At 42.7% G+C, this 17424-nt stretch overlaps 1 protein-coding gene across 1 annotated transcript in view; it reads right to left on the bottom strand.

Moving 5' to 3' along the window:
* NAAA (N-acylethanolamine acid amidase) overlaps nucleotides 1-16210 on the bottom strand; it is a 34623-nt gene extending 18413 nt beyond the window's left edge. Inside the window, exons 1-5 of the mRNA XM_007495691.3 lie at nucleotides 15832-16210; nucleotides 14768-14932; nucleotides 9920-10046; nucleotides 6995-7085; nucleotides 1001-1077 (exon numbers count right to left, since the gene is read on the bottom strand). Of these exons, the coding sequence (XP_007495753.1) occupies nucleotides 1001-1077; nucleotides 6995-7085; nucleotides 9920-10046; nucleotides 14768-14932; nucleotides 15832-16091 (720 nt within the window). The 5' untranslated portion in view covers nucleotides 16092-16210. The remainder of the gene's footprint in view (nucleotides 1-1000; nucleotides 1078-6994; nucleotides 7086-9919; nucleotides 10047-14767; nucleotides 14933-15831) is intronic.
* Nucleotides 16211-17424: the final 1214 nt, after the last annotated feature.

The raw sequence follows: 17424 nt of genomic DNA, 5'->3' as shown, positions 1-17424 counted from the left end.
AGGAAAAGAAGAGGGAATTAATTGGGAGGGAGAGAAGGCTGTCTTTAAAAGTAAAAATTTTTTAAAGTAAAAAAAATACTTTAAAAGTAAAAAAGATTTAATTTCAAAAAATAAAATAAAGGAGTCTTGCCATGATTTCTCTGATAAAAGGAATTATTCCTTTTTTTTTGCAAGTTTTGCAAGTTCAGACTTTTGTATATTGATTTATTTTTTTCAAGAGAGACACATCTAGCTACCTGCCTTCTTCAGACAAACTCCCGTTTGCAATGTTCCTCTTAAAATGTGTCACCCAAACTCTGTGTGTGTGTGTGTGTGTGTGTGTGTGTGTGTGTGTGTGTGTGTGTGTGGTTTGATCAGCTTACAGTAGATGAGGCTTATTGCATATCTTTTGGTCTTAGTTAGCACACTGTTTCTACTCTAGGCTTTATTCCTTTGTGACTTTGGAAAAGTTACTTTTTCTCTTATTTCTCCTGATCTAATAAATGACAGAGTAAGACAAGAAAATCTCAAAGAACCTTTCATTTCTAAAGTTCCTTAACACTTTGTTCCTGGTGACCCACCTGGTGCAATTGGGGTCTTGCTGAAAACATTTACCTGGCCATTTTCAAGGACTTTGCAAATACCAAAGTGTCTTAGGTCAGCATTGGCAAATGTTCAGTTCAGGTTCCTAGTTCAGGTACCCAAACTGCAACTTCAAGCTGCCAATGAGCCCCCCACATTAGCCCAAAGAGTGAAGGGAGGAAGTGCTCACTCTGGGCAGCTGGACAGAGGGGCAGGGCATGCAAAAAATGTCCTTAGGGAAGAGGGGGAATGGAGCAGCTCCCCGAGTGCCAGCTCTGCATGGGTGCCCCGCCTTCACCAACACTGGCTTAGGTGCTTGTTAAGAAATGTAGCTGCCTTATCTTTGAAACATGCATATGAGGGATGGAACATGGGAACATGAATCACAGTACGGAGGACAAAATAAATGTAGAACCGGCTCCTCAGAAACCATACTTACATTCCTGACAAGCCAGCTCACAGGATGGTGTTTTCTGAGAAGACCTGCCACAGCATTCTCCCACCAAAAACCTTTATCTACAAAAGTAGGGAAAGAATATTAGGGTAGAAGCAGGTCTTATTGATCATTACATAAACGAATTAATAAAAATAAATAATTGATGATTATACAGATGCTGCTTAAACCACATTCTTTTAAAAGTTCCCAAATCTAAAGAGTTTCCATTGCTTTTCCTGGATCCACAACCAGAAGCCTTGGAGGAAGGAGTGTGGTTAAAGGATGAGTCTCAGTAAAGCAAATATCAGGTAACATTGGGTTGTTGGGGGCTAGTTAGGTGGACACAATGACTTCTTTATACACATGAATCTACTAGACAAATAGGACTGATCTCTTCACAAGCATTTTTGTTGTTTTGCAGTTGTCTGACTCTTCATGACCCTATCTGGAGTTTTCTTGGCAGAGGTACTGGAGAGGTTTGCCACTTCCTTCTCCAGATCATTTTACATATGAGGAAACTGAGGCAAACAGGACTAAGTGACTTACCCAGAGTCACACCAGCTAGTATCTGAGGCCAGATTTCAACTCAGAAAGATGTCTTCCTAATTTAAGGACTGGATCTCTATCTACTTCACCACCTTTTTGCGCCCTTCATAAGCACAGCTCCACCCACCCTACCACACTAGACTGTAGTATCTCACACAAGTTTTTCACTAAATAGTTTGTTTACTGGGTTTGATGCTTTTGTAGGAAGAAAGGAGGGCATTTGAGTGGGAGGGAGAGAAGCAGAAAGGGAAAGGAGGGAGAGAGAGGTGCTGGGAGCCATCAGTCCACGACGCCTTGACAGAGTCACACGTGGTAGCCGGGGAGACCACAGAGTGGTCCTTGGTGAGATGTGACTGCCCACTCTATCCCCCTTGCATGACCTCTTTCATCAATGCCCCTTACCTATGAATTGACATGATTATTATTCCCCCAGTCTCAAAAGAAATAATGCAAGAGAAAACACCTGTACCCCAATTCTCTAAAACATCACAAAAGATCAGACCCTGAAGCCCAATCCCAAAAAGACTATCATGGGTTAACTTTTATTTAGGTACATAATTCCCAGCAAAACCACAGCTACAGGCCAAGCCCCAAAAACGTTTCCACTCACAGAAACCTATTCTCATGAAGCCAGGACACGAATCAATCACAGAGGCCCACGTGATAAGTACAAGTACATCAAGCTTCAGTATGCCTCAGTGACTCGATTACACAAATCAGTAACTCAGAAACTCCCTAGAAGCCACCAGTCTAAATTTGAATTATGTTCCCAGTACCCCTCAGCCTCAATGACATGATTGTTGAATTGTCTTTTAAGAACTGCTGATTAATTATTCCATTTTATTAAAAGTGATAAGTAATTTTCCTTGATTGTTTGTAAGCTCAGAGCTTCTCACAGGGTAATGAGAAAATCAAGTCATCTGTGATGAAATCATTTATCTTGTGTGTAACCTTTATTCTGTCTGTAATCACAATACAAGAATATAGAATGTTAATCAAGTGATTTGTTAAAAGTTAACTTATCACTTTTCCAATTATCTCTCTTTGATTATGTGTATTTGAGTGCCAAGAAAATGGGTATAAAAATAAAATCCAAGCCTGGGCATGGTGGAGCAGCTATCAGATGCAAAGCAATCCCATGGCTGTTATGATTAAGCTGTCTTCCATTTGTTATTTTTGCTGACTGACCATTCGTCACCTGTCAGGAAACCCTGGAGTGGCGAGCAAGGGTGGACTTTGCCCATGGTAGAGAGGGAAAGAGAGAAGAAAGAAGGAAGGAAATGGAGAGGAGAAGGAAGACAGGGAAGAAGGGAAGAAAGAGGAGTGAGGGAGAGAAAGGAGAGAGGGGGCAAGAGGGAAGGAGGGAGGGAGGGAAGGGAAGGAGAGGAGAGAGGGGAACATGGTGGACACTGTACTTAAAATTTCATATATGTAGGGAATTCCATTGAGCAAATTCCTTCTGCCAACAGGTCAATATCTGCTATGCAACATAGAGAGTCCCTTAGGATGTGTCACAGATTAAGTGATTTGGCCAGGGTCACAGTCAGTATATGTCCTAGGCAGGACTTGAACCTGACTCTGAGCTCAGCTTTCTATCTACTATTACTTATTAATTTCCTGGGGCCAAAAATAAAGGGAGTTGTTTTTAAGAATTCTATTGTGCTCTGCATAATAATAATGACCTCAGTGAAAACTAGGAATCAGAGGACCTGCATTCAAATCTCTGAGCAAGCCATCTTACCGATCTGGGACCCAGTTTACTTAAATGAGGGACTTAGACTGCATGGCTTTAGAGGTCCCTTCCATCTCTAAATAAATCTGACCCTGTGAAAAGTTAATAAAAAGTATTGAACTAAAGAAAAGAACTTAAATAGTTCATGAGCTTTATACAAAAGTAAATGATTAATTAAAAAAACAATGCTAAGAATTTGGGGAGATAATGATTGCACAATCTTAGGGTCCATAAGTGATAAGGAGAGGATCACAGGGCATAGTCTGACAGGCATATGTATCCCAGCTTGTAAATGATTTGATTTTGAGAAGTTCCAAGAGATAGTTTGTATGATCTGGAACTCCAGTTACAAAGAGGTTCTCAATAATGAAACATTACCAACAATCGCCATTAGTCCCAATGGGGAAAAAAAAGCAAAGTTATCTTAAAGAGCTAGCTGGCCTGTCTAGGGAGCTCATCAATGAAATAAGAACAAAGAAGGATTTGTTTAAAAGATGGAAAAGGAAGGTAAATGAGGATAAAGAGGGGAAAATGGTAAGAAAGGTCTGACGAAGGCTAATGACCATTGGGAGTTCTGTTGCTGTTCAGTCATTTTTCACTCATGTCAGTCTCCCATTTGAGGTTTTCTTGGCAGAGACATTGCAGTAGTTTGCAATTTCCTTCTCTACCTCATTCTGTAGATAAGGAAACTGAGGCAAACAGGGTTAAGTGACTTACCCAAGGTCACGCAGCTAGTAAGTATCTGAGGCCAAATTTGAGCTCAGGAAGATGAGCCTTCCTGATTTGTGGCCTGGCCCTCTATCCACTGCAGCACATGAAGCTGAAGACAACAGAATAGGCTTGGTCTTTATATCTATGTTGTGGGCAAAATCAAGGGCATAGGTTGTATCAAAAGATAAGAATAGATGCCAGGGAGAGGGTATAACCTTGAATTTCTACTTCTATTTCCATTATTGAGGAGACTAGAAAAGAATGATTAAGAGGGAACTGAAAGCTAAAATAAGTAAGTAGAAGTTCAAAGACTATGGGGCTTCCCTAAATAACTTCAAGTTCCACAATATGAACAAACTATGTCCCAGAGCATGTTTGGCAAAGAGTGTATGGCAGTACATGTGATCGATGGCCGATGTTGCAAGAAGTCAGGGGAAGTGGGCTAAGATCTCCTCCTCCCCTCAATGGAAATCTAAGGGAAAGTTCAAGGATCTAGATATGCTAAACAAATGGAGAAGTGGGGGAGGGAGGGAGGGAGAGAGAGAGACAGAAACAGAGACAGAGACAGAAAGACAGACAGAGACAGAGACACACAGAGACAGAGAGAGAGAGAGAGAGAGAGAGAGAGAGAGAGAGAGAGAGAGAGAGAGAGAGAGAGAGAGAGGGAGGGAGGGAGGGAGGGAGGAAGAGGGGGAGAGGGAGGGAGAGGGAGAGAGGAAGAGGGAGAAGGAGAGAGAGAGGGAGAGGGGGAGGAAGAGAGACAGAGGGAGAGACAGAGAGAGACAGAGAGGGAAAGAGAGGGAGAGAGAGAGAGGGAAGGAGAGGGAGAGAGAGGGAGGGAGAGGGAGAGGGAGAAGAAGAAGGAGAGGGAGAAGGAGAGAGAGAGAGAGGGAGAGGGGGAGAGAGACAGAGAGATACAGAGAGAGAGACAGAGACAGAGAGAGGGAGAGGGAGAGGGGGAGAGAGACAGAGAGATACAGAGAGAGAGACAGAGACAGAGAGAGGGAGAGAGAGGGGGAGAGAGAGACAGAGAGACAGAGAGAGACAGAGAGACAGACAGAGAGACAGACAGAGAGACAGAGAGACAGAGAGACAGCGAGAGAGACAGAGAGAGAGAGAGAGAGAGAGACAGAGAGACAGAGACAGAGACAGAGACAGAAACAGAGACAGAGACAGAGACAGAGACAGAGACAGAGAGACAGAGAGAAGGAGGGAGGGAGAGAGAGGGAGAGGGAGAGGGGGAGGGACAGGGAGAGAGAGAGGAAGGGGGAGAGAAAGGGAGGAGAGGGAGGAGGGAAAAGGAGGTAGAGGGAAAAGGAGGGGAAGAGAGAGGAAGAGACAGAGAAGGAGAAGAGAAGAGGGAGAGAGAAAGAGAACAGAAGAGAGAGGGGCAGAAAAAAGTCAGAGAGAGAGAGGGAGCAGAAGTTGCCTCTCCTTTTAACATCTACTGAGTAGCAACTCTTCCCAACTCAGTGGTGGTGGATCCTCTTTGGTACCCTAATGCCCTTCACCACTGCCATCAATAGAACCAATATGCTGACCAGGGCTACATCATTCCAAATTTAAAATCCATGGGGAATAACAACGCTCTAACATTTCTAAAGAGCACTTTAGTACAGAACCAGGCAATCCCAGTTCAGCTTGATGATTGACCCCCATAGGCCCACCCCTATTACAGGCTACCATCCAATCACCCACAAATAAATATGCACAAAATAAAGAACAAGGGGCAGCTAGATGGCTCAATGGAGAGAAAGCCAGGCTCACTGCTCTTTGCCTTGAAACCAGTACTTTGTATTCATTCAAAGACAGAAAGTCAGGGTTAAGAAAGAATTAAATAGACTAGAAAATTTGCTTTCACTTCTGTCAAGTTGCCTAAAAATGCAGTTAGTAAAAAATTTTTAAAAATTCTCACCCTCTCCCCGACAAAATTGAACTGAAAGTCAAACCTAACCTTTTTTTTTGGTCATTTTTCAATCATTTAATCATGTCTGACTCTTCGTGACCTAATTTGTGATCTTCTTGGCAAAGATACTGGAAGAGTTTGCCATTTCTTCTCCAGCTCATTTTACAGATGAGGAAACTAAGGCAGAGTTAAGTGACTTGCCTAGGGTCACACAGCTAGTAAGTATCTGAAGCTGGATTTGAACTCGGGAAGACGAGTCTTCCTGACTCCAGCCTGGTGCTCTATCCCATGTGACACCTAGTTGCCCCAACCTAACCCTAGGGTGAAGCTATGAAGCCATGGAGGCTATGTTCTCAAGGTCCTGGAGTAGAACATGAAATATTATGGTGGGCCAAACCTGTGAATTCAACAGAGTAGGGAATTCCCAGTAAGGAAAGACCTTCTACAATGCAGATCAACAATTATCATTCAGTCTATAACCTTAGAACAATTTCTAAACCAAGAGTCTGTGAATTTTTTAAAGTATTTTTATGACTGTGCTTCAGTATAAAAGGTTTCTTTTGTAATGCTATTTATTTTATGCATTTTAAAACCTTATTTTTTAAATTAAAAATAATTTTTTGAAACCCTTACCTTTCATCTTAGAATCAATATTGCATTTTGGTTCCAAAGCAGAATGGGAAGGGTTAGGCAATAGGGGTGAGGGGTGGGGGGAGATTAAGTGACTTGCCCAGGGTCACATGGCCAGAAAATATCTGAGGCCACCTTTGAACCCAGAACCTCCCATCTTAGTCCTGGCTCTCAATCCACTGGCCCCCTAAACACATTATTCTGAGAAAACTTCACCCAATACCAAAGTGCCAAAGACAGAAAAGGTCAAGGACACGGTCTCTGAGAGGTTAAGTGATCTCTCCAATGGGTGTCAGAGGACAGAGACTTGAATCTGGGTCTTCCTGACTTGGAGGCTGGCTCTCTCCTCGATCATCTTTGCTGCTTCTTGGCCTCATGCAAAGTCTGGCCACACTTCACTTTCAAGACTGGCAGCGTTTCAGGTGCTAAAGCCACTTAGTCTACTGAAGGGCTCGTCGGTTTCCTGGCTTACCTCGTTCATCACCAGAAACAGTAAACTTGTGCGGACTTTGGCCGGTCCATAAACCGACGTATCCCACGAAGGTAGTTCCTGTGTAGGCGATCTGAAATCAAAGGAGATGAGATGATTCTACGGTTCTTGCCTCAAATACTATCATATTTATTTACTATGTTTCCCTCCTCTCCTCTGCTGAATAGCATCGGGAATTTCAATAAAAGAACATCATTCTTTTTTCTCCTTAAACCCAGATGGGGGCTCTATCCACTCTTTTGTTGCTGTCCAGTTGTTTTCAGGTGTGTCTCACTCTTTCGGACTCCATTTGGGGTTTTCTTGAATATTCCTTCTCCAGCTCATTTACAGATAAGGAAACTGAGGCAAACAGGACTAAGTAACTTGCTCAGTCACTCACATTTGAACTCAGGTCATTCTGACTTGTGGTCCAGCTCTCTATATACTGAGCCTCCTAATGGCCTCTATATTGAGTTTTTATAAACCAAATTATATTCCTGTTGACAAATAATTCAAATACATATATGAGAACTTGAAATAAAGATAGCCCCAGATTCCTATCTGTCACGGTTTTTTAAATAATTTTTGCATATGTTAGGGAGACAATTATGAGAGAAGAGAGTTCCAGACAGTGAACTGGGCATAGCAGGGGATTAATAAATATTTGTTCAAGAAATGTGGCAGATGGGTCGAGGGAATATGGTTGGGGATGTAGACTCTAAATGAACGTCCTAGTGCAAACATCAACATGGAAATAGGTTCTGATCAAGGATACAAGTAATACCCAATGAAATTGTGCTTCAGCTATGAGAAGGGTAGGGACAGGAGAGGAAGGGAAACAATGTGATTCTTGTAACCAAGGAATTATGTTCTAAATTGACAAATTAATTTAACAAAAAAGAAATGTGGCAGACCTAACCAAAAAATATGACAGCAATCTTAAATTTGCAGAGCATAAAAGTTTTCAAAGTACATCTACACTTATTATATCTTAAAAAAAAAGCCCTTACCTTCTGTCTTAGAATCAATACTGTGTATTGGTTCCAAGGCAGAAGAGAGGTAAGGGCTAGGCAATGGGGGTTAAGTGACTTGCCCAGGGTCACACAGCTAGGAAGTGTTTGAGGCCATATTTGAACCCAGGACCTCCCATCTCTGGGCCTGGCTCTCTCTCTCCACTAAGCCCCCTGGCTGCCCCTGAATTTATTATTTCATTTGGCTCTCATAAAAATCCTGTGAAGTTTAGAGACACCATAGGGATTGCATCTAGTCAAATGGCTAATAAATGGCTCGAATCCAAGCTTCCTGACTCCTTGGCTTTTTCTCTCTGCCTGCCTTGTCACTGGATCACAGGATTCATATCTAGAATGGCTAACATTTATATAATGCTTTAAGATATGCAAAACACTTTGGGGGTGTTATTTCATTTTTTTTCCTCACAACAGTGAGACATGATGATGATCTTTAGTCATTTTCAGTCGTGTCTGACTCTTTGTGACCACCTTGGTGTTTTCTTGGCAAAGATACTGGAATGGTTTGCAATTTCCTTCTCCAGGTTATTTTATTAATGGGGAAACTGAGGCAAACAGGATAAAGTGACTTGCCCAGGATCACTCAGCTAGTAAGTGTCTAAGGCTGGATTTGAATCCAAGAAGATAAGTCTTCCTGACTTTAAACCCAGCACTCTATCCACTTTGCCACCTAGCTACCCCATTCTATAGATAAAGCTTCTTTGCGTTTCTGGTTAGACTATAAGCTTATTGATAGGAAAAATAATTTCATTCTTTGCCATCATCTCCTCAGCAAATAGTAGACCCTTTAAAAAAGCTTGTTGATTGAATCTGCCCTGCTCCCCAGCACCAAGTATGGTACTTGGATTTGATAAAAATTATTTGACAAAAGGAAAGCAAGTACATTTTTAGTGAGAAAGACTCCAAGAGGGAAAAGGAGAAAGAGCAAGAAAGCAGGAGAGGCAGAGATAAGGAAAGGAGGAGGGAAGGGGAGAGGAAGAGAGAGAGAGAAAGAGAGAGAGAGAGAGAGAGAGAGAGAGAGAGAGAGAGAGAGAGAGAGAGAGAGAGAGAGAGAGAGAGAGAGAGAGAGAGAGAGGAGAGGGAGAGGGAGAGGGGGAGAGAGACAGAGAGATATAGAGAGAGAGACAGAGAGAGAGAGAGGGAGAGGGAGGGGGGAGAGAGACAGAGAGATACAGAGAGAGAGACAGAGAGAGACAGAGAGAGAGAGGGAGAGGGGGAGAGAGACAGAGAGAGAGAGACAGAGAGAGAGAGACAGAGAGAGAGAGGGAGAGGGGGAGAGAGACAGAGAGAGAGATAGAGAGAGAGAGAGGGAGGGAGAGGGAGAGGGGGAGAGAGACAGAGAGATACAGAGAGAGACAGAGAGAGAGAGAGAAAGAGAGAGAGATGAGAAGATTGAAAGGCGGGGGTCTTTTTTCAATTGGATTAGTTGGATTTTTTTAATTAGCGAGAAAGTGGTAACAGGGCTACTAGTCAATAACACATGAAAAATTAGGGTTCCTTGCTTTTTACCAGTTGATCTGAATGAGAAGAGAGATCTCAGTGGAGTGTGAAGGTAAAAGCTGACATTTTACAAGAAGTCTCTTAACTCTCATCTGGTCTTCTAACTTCTTTTTCTTTTTTTAAACCCTTACCTTCCAGCTTAGACTCAATTCTGTGTATTGGTGCTAAGACAAAAGAGTGGTAAGGGCTAGGCAATGGGGGTCAAGTGACTTTCCCAGTGTCACACAGCTAGGGAGTATCTGAGGTCACATTTGAACCCAGGACCTCCTGGCTCTAGGTCTGGCTCTCTCCACTTGAGCCCTGGTACACTAACCTTTATGTTCTATACTGAAAGCACACTTGAATATTGTTCCCCTTGCTGAGGCCAGAATCAATTGATTCATGGCAGACCCCACTGTACCTGCCCATTCTTTATGTACTGAATATCTACTGTCAGCTTTTTCAGAAGATTTCCAAAGGCATAATCCAAGTTCCGGCCATGGTAAATGTTGCCATTGGCATCTTGGGCAATGATGCTGGTGCAGAATCTGAAAATAACAGCGAGGGGCCGGGGGAAGAGAAGCACATCAATGTCTGAGCAAATGAAAACACAAAAAAGAGGAAGGAAAAATAAAGTCTAATTTTTAAAAATTGTTTCTCATAAACAAACAATTTCCTACTTCTTCAAAATGGAAAAATGTCATCTTATCCTCACCACAATTCTATATTGACAATTGTACAGACCTCTTTCAAGTTCCATTTTCTGAGTATTTTGACTCATTTGGCATCATATGAGAATCCCACCCAGATGTTATCACAGTCACAGCCGGGGGGGCGGGGGGGGAGGGGTGATGCTTGATTTGCAAAGATGGTGCCAATAGAGCACATGGCCTCATAGTTCCTACCAAGAGAGAACTAGGGGCAGCTAGGTAGCACAGTGGATAGAACACCACAAAGGAGTCAGGAGGAGTTGGGTTCAAATTTGACCTCAGACACTTCCTAGCTGTGTGTCTGTGGGCAAGTCACTTAAGTCACTTAACCCCAAATGCCTAGTACCTACTCCTCTTCTGCCTTTTATCAATTATTTTTTAAACCCTTACCTTCTGTTTTAGGATCAATACTATGTATTGGTTCCAAGGAAGAAGAGAGGTAAGGAGTAAGCCCATGAGGGTTAAATGACTTGCCCAGGGTCACACAGCTAGGAAGTATCTGATGCCAGATTCCAACCCAGGACCTCCCATCACTGGGGTTGCCTCTCAATCTACTGAGCCACCTAACTGTCCCTAACTTAGTATTGATTCTAAGAGAAGTATGGGTGAAAAAAAAATTTTTTTAAGAGAGAACTGCTTAGCTGTAATTAATGGAGCATCTGTCATCTAGAAGCCACCCTAACTAACCTGAAAAGTTCTGTCACAAGACAGTTGGCCAAAAGAGGATTATTATTTTGGGGAGAGGAGAGCTGCCAATAGTAACTCCTAAAGACTAAAGAAAAAACAGTCAATGAAGAATTTAAAAAAATTTTTAATAATAAATAGAAAATATAGTCCAGAGAGAAATAAACAAGCAACACAGCTTCAAAATGAACACCTGATGCTTAATAGTTTTTCTATTCTTTGCATATGGAAATGCTCACACTATCAAATATTTGTCAAGTTCAATTCCACAAAAAAAACCCAAATTCAGTGTTCTTTACACAATCCTTTTCCCTTTCATTCTTTTAATCTTGAAACAATAAAAACTTTTTAAAGAAAAGAACTGAAATATTGTGGTAAAATGTTTCTTAATTGTATCATCTTTAAACTTCAGTTTCCTCATCTCTAAAACAATGATAATACCTGTGGTACCTCCCCTCCAAATCATGATGACAATCCTACCTAAATTAGTTTACTTATTCAGCATCATACCTTTCAAACTACTGAAAAACTGTTTTGTAGAATTTGAAAAAATTATAACAAAGTTCATCTGGAATAACAAAGGATCAAAGATATCCAGGGAAATAATGAAAAAAAAATGAAGGAAGGTGGTCTTGCAGTCCCAGATCTCAAACTATATTACAAAGCAGCAGTCATCAAAACAATTTGGTACTGGCTAAGAGACAGAAAGGAGGATCAGTGGAATAGACTAGGGGTAAATGACATCAGCAGGACAGTCTATGACAAACCCAAAGATCCCAGCTTTTGGTACAAAAATCCACTATTTGATAAAAACTGCTGGGAAAATTGGAAGACAGCGTGGGAGAGATGAGGTTTGGATCAACACCTCACACCCTACACCAAGATAAACTCAGAATGGGTGAATGACTTGAATATAAAGAAGGAAATTATAAGTAAATTGGGTGAACATAGAATAGTATGACTCGGATCTGTGGGAAAGGAAAGAATTTAAGGCCAAGCAAGAAGCAGAAAGCATTAAAAGATATAAAATGAATAGCTTCAATTATATTAGATTTAAATGGTTTTGTACAACAAAACAAATGCAATCAAAATTAGAAAGAAAGAGGCAAAGTGGGAAAAACATTTTAAAAGAAAATTCTCTGACAAAGGCCTAATTTCTAAAATTTATAAGGAACTAAGTCAAATGTACAAGAAATTGCCATTCCCTAATTGACAAGTGGTCAAGGGATATGGATAGGCAGTCTTCACATGAAGAAATAGCAACTATCAATAAGCATTTGAAAGTGTTCCAAATTCCTCCTGATTAGAGAAAAGCAAATCAAAACAACTCTGAGGAAAGTGCTAAATGTTGGAGAGGATGTGGTAAAATTGGAACACTAATACACTACTGGTGAACTTGCGAATTAAACCCTTCATTCTGGAAGGTAATTTGGAATTCTGCCCAAAGGGCTTTAAATGAATGCTTACTCATTGACCCAGCCATAGCACTGCTGCATTTGTACTCCAGAGAGATAATAAGGAAAAAGACATGTACAAGAATATTTATAGCTGCACACGGTGGCAAAAAATTGGAAAGCAAGGGGATGCTCTTCAATTGGGGAATGGCTGAACAAATTGTGGTATATGTTGGTGATGGAATACTATTATGCTAAAAGGAATAATAAAATGGAGGAGTTCCATGGAGACTGGAACAACCTCCAGGAAGTGATGCAGAGTGAAAGCAGAACCAGGAAAACATTGTACACAGAGACTGATACACTGTGGTACAATCGAATGTAATGAACTTCTCCATTAGTGGCAATGCAGTGATCCTGAACAACTTGGTGGAATCTATGAGAAAAATCACTATCCACATTCAGAGGAAAAACTGTGGGAGTAGAAACACCGAAGAAAAACACATGATTGGTCACTTGTTTGTGTGGGTATATGATTTGGGGTTTGGGTTTTTTAAAAAATTACTCCATTACAAAAATGAATAATATGGAAATAGGTTCTGGGTGATAATACATGTGTAACCCAGTGGAATTGCTTGTTGGCTCTGGGAAGGGAGAAGGGAAAAGAGGAGGGAAAAACATGAGTCACATAACCATGGGAAAATAGTTAAAAATTAATAAATAAATTCAACTAAAAAAAGCGGTCATGAGCATCCAATTTAGACTATATGTAGACTATTTTGTAAAATTGAAGTCCTACAAAAATATTAGGTTTTTTTAAGCCCTTACCTTCTGTCTTAGAATCAATATTATGTATTGATTCCCAGGCAGAAGAATGGTAAGGGCTAGGCAATGGGGGTTAAATGACTTGCCCAGGGTCACACAGCTAGGAAGTGTCTGAGGCCACATTTGAATCCAGGACCTCCTGTCTCTAGGTCTGGCTCTCAATCCACTGAACCACCCAGCTGCCCCCCAAAGTATTAGGTTTTAAATGAAAAATGAGATTGTTGTGATTATCCAGTAAAATAATATATATGAAGCTGGACTAAGTCTATTGTGCTGTATAAATTGCTGCTACTACCATGTATTAAGTCGTTATTAAATAATGAATTAATATCTGGAATATTATGAGTGGGTGGCATGGTATAGGAAAGAATACTGGGAATGCCTCATTAATCCAGAGGCCCAACAATGATAAATGACACCCATTTCCTGTCAGAAAGGTGGTAGCAGGATATATTTTTTTGGACATGGCCAATGAGGGAATTTATTATGCTTGACTGTGAATATTTGTTACACTAGTTTTGTTTTTCTTTCTTTGTTTTCTTCCAGTGATGGGAGGGCAACTAAGAGGGAGAAGAATTCAATTTTCATTGAAAAAAAATAATATTTGATAGAAAGAAAGAAACAGGGAGAAAGATGAAAATAAAGAAAAAGAAAAGGGGGGGGGGAAGAAAGAGAAAAGAATAAAGCAGGTGAATTAGAGTGAGGCAAGACCTGAATTCAAATCTCACTTTCTAACTGTAATCATAGGTAAATCATAGGATCATAGCATCCTAAAATTCCATAAGATTATAGATGGAGTTTTGACATCTGGTCTAATTCCCTTATTTTATAAATGAGGAACCTGAGAGGGAAATTAAGTGACTAAGGTCACAATGTGTTTCAGCCTCAGTTTCTTCATCTGTAAAATACAAATAGTAAGACCTGTAAGTTGTGGTTGGTTTTGTTTCTTTTTTTCCCCTCTTTCTTTGAATCTCCAATACTTAGCATAGTGTTTAGCACGCAGTAGATATTTAATAAGTGTTGACCTGACCTATAGTACTTACCTTACAAGATTTTTATAAGGATCAAATGTGATTGTGTGCTTCAAGTGCTTTATGGACCTTAAAACACTATATAAGCATCAGTTATGATTCAACTGACATTGTTGTGGATTCTTGAGAATTCTTCCTTGAGAGCCAGGACTATGCTGATTTTTCTCTTTGTATCCTTAGAACTTAGCACGGTGTTCGGTACATGGAAAAGTATATGCTAGGTGGCAACACAGTGGATAGGGTTCTGGACTTAGAGTTCTCTTCCTAAATTCAAATCCAGCCTCAGACTCTTGCTTAGCGGGGTGACCCTGGGCAAGTCACTTAACCCTGTTTGCCTCAATTTCTTCACCTGTCAAATGAACTGGAAAAGGAAATGGCAAACCAAGAAAACTCCAAATGGGAAAAAATGGAACAATAACAACTTCCTATGGCAGGTCCTGTGCTCTATCCCTTTTGCCACCTGCAGAGGTGGGAGTCATTCAGAGATTGCCCTGGGGGGGGGGGGAGTATTTGAAATGAGATCTCTGAGCAGCTGTCCTTCAGTTCTCTCTCCAGTAGCAAACTCAAGTGGCTGGCAGTGGGCCCCTAAGTGTTTCTGAGACCCAGAATCTGAACAGGTACTCACGCACTGAACTCATAGGCAAGATTGATGAGGATACAGTTCCCAACATCTAGACTCAAGCTGTCACACATCCCCCGAATCTCGCCTTCAAAGGGCTGAGGCAGGAATTTCTCCATTTCATCTGCCACCGGTTGGATCACAGCATGAACCCAGCTGGGAACAGCCTCCCTGAAAAAGAGGGAAAAAAAGCAAATATTCATTGACCTTTCTGTGCAGAAAAATTGGGGGGGGGGGGGAGCAGGAGTAGGCTTTCTGAAGGCGTCTGTTTCTCCCCTGTGGCCCTGGGTGAATTACTTATGTAAGCCTCAGTTTCCTCTTCTGTAGGATGACTAGATGAATTAGAGGGGCAATCCAGTCTGGGGAAGAATACTAGATTTGGAATTGGGGATTTAGGCTTCCATTCCAGTGTGTTATCCCTTGCTTCCTGTGTGGCCTGGCCAAGTAGCTTTATCTCTCTGGGCATGAATAGTTTTCCTCATGAGTAAAAAGAAGGGGTTGGACTGAATGACTTCACTGGCCCCTTCCAGCTCCAAACCCCTGATTCTTGGCGCAGAGATGCGTGAGGCTGGATGTCCCAGTGTGCAGATCTCAGGAAGCTTCTCCCTTTAGCTTGTCCCCACTTGCTCTTGGGTTTGGTTACTTACACGCCTGGTGTCATTCCCACCCTTTTTTATGGGCATACACCCTGTTGGGGAGGAATGGCCCAGCCTCAAATAGTCCCTAACGTTTAAGGGCCGTAAAGATGCTAGGAGGATAAAGTTTCCAGCTAGAAGGGCCATAAGGAAGCCCCACAACCCTTGTCCCCAAGCCCCTCATTTGCCAGAGGAGTCCGAAGCCCAGAGTGGTTGGGCCATTTCCTTAAGGTAACACAGCCAGCAGCAGAGCCCGCCTTCCAACACCGATTCCAAATGGAGCGATTCCGTTCCATTGCCTGGAGGACAGAGCTGGGCTTCCCCAGCCCGCCCTAGCCCCTGGCCAGCACTTGGGGACCGTTAGGGAAAAGGAAGAGGGGCATATCTCCCCACCCCCTACCCCCTCCTCCGGGTCTCCTCTCACCGCTCACTGACCCGATGACGGTGGCCAAGGCCTCCCGCAGGAAGCCGGGGTCGAAGTGCCGCAGCACGGGCAGCCAGCGCTGCGTGGCCGCCTCGTCTAGGCTCACGTTAAAGCGAGGAGGGAGCAGCCCCGTGAGGAGGCTGGCGGCTCTGGCCCGGCTCCCCACCTGCAGCTGCAACAGCAGCAGCCCCACGAAGAGGGCGAGTGTCCAGGATGCCCTCGGGCCTAGGCGCCCCCCGGCCCGGCCGCCCCCCCCAGCTGCTAAACCCATGGCCAAGGGCGTCTGGCTCAGTCCTAGTTGTTCCGGGCAGCCAGCCAGCAGGGAAGAATTAGCTGGGCTGGCAGCCGGCAGAGGAGGAAGAGGATTGGGGTGGAGTCCTGGGGTGCCTGGGAAGGAAGGGGGCGGGGCCTAGCTGGCCGGGCAGGGACTGGACAGCTACAGGGGTGTGATGGCTCCAGAAGCACCCAGCGCTGCTCACTGAACTCTCTCTCATACACAGACACAGACACACACAGACACACACACACACAGAGAAATGGCCCGGGAACATCTGAGTTCAAGTCCTACCTCGGACATTCCACTGGCCAAGTCACTTCTCTGGGCTCTGACGGAATTCATCAAAAATTGAATTTTCCAAGAAGATGCCCACTCCCATTGGTAGAGAGCTTCTGCATCCAGGCATGCTTTATATCAATGAAATCACAAGTCTGGTTCCTAGCTTTTTTTTCTTAATCAGAAGAAAAGAAGTAAGCATTTCTAATGCACCTACTATTTGTCAGGCACAAGGACCTCAAGAGATGGTGTTACTATTATCTCCAATTTACAGTTCCAGAAACTGAGGTCCACAGGTTAAGTGATTTGCTCAGGGTCACACAGTTACTAAATGTCTGAAGTGGAATTTGAAACCAGTGTGTTCCTGTCCACTGTCCATCTGTTTATTATGCATGCATATATATATATATATATATATATATATATAAAAGAATACAATGGTGGGGCAGCTGGGTGGTTCATTGAATTGAGAACCAAGCCTAGAGATGGGAGGTACTGAGTTCAAATTTGACTTCAGACACTTCCCCCCATTGCCTAGCCCTTACCACTCTTCTGCCTTGGAACCAATACACAGTATTGATTCTAAGATGGAAGGTAAGGGTTTAAAAAAAACAGTACAATGGTGGCTAGAGCCCTAAATTTAAATTGATAATGACCATGGTTTAAATGATGACTCAGAAACAATTTTCCCTGGGACCTTTCTGTGTCTCAGCCCTTCTGCCTTAGAACCAATACACAGTATCGATTCTAAGATGGAAGGTGAGGTAGACAGAAGTGATTTTATCACCTCCAGTGGCAAAGCCCCTACACATTGCAGCCACTGAAGTACCCAGAAGTCAACAGTTGACAGCTCTTTCCCAGGGAGGGTTTGAGAAATGAAGAAGGATTGTTGATAGATGCCTTGCTTGGGAGACATGGGAGTTAGAATGATGGCCAGGTGTGTTGTGTTTAATGATGCCAAGGCAGAACAATAACCCTCAGCAGGGGTCTCGGAAGGAGCAAAGTTGGGTTATCTACAGCCCTGGGACTCGCAGGGATGACGGAATCCTGG

This window comes from Monodelphis domestica, chromosome 6 (genome assembly GCF_027887165.1).
Source record: "Monodelphis domestica isolate mMonDom1 chromosome 6, mMonDom1.pri, whole genome shotgun sequence".
Taxonomy (NCBI): domain Eukaryota; kingdom Metazoa; phylum Chordata; class Mammalia; order Didelphimorphia; family Didelphidae; genus Monodelphis; species Monodelphis domestica.
This window is presented reverse-complemented; position numbering and strand designations above follow the sequence as displayed.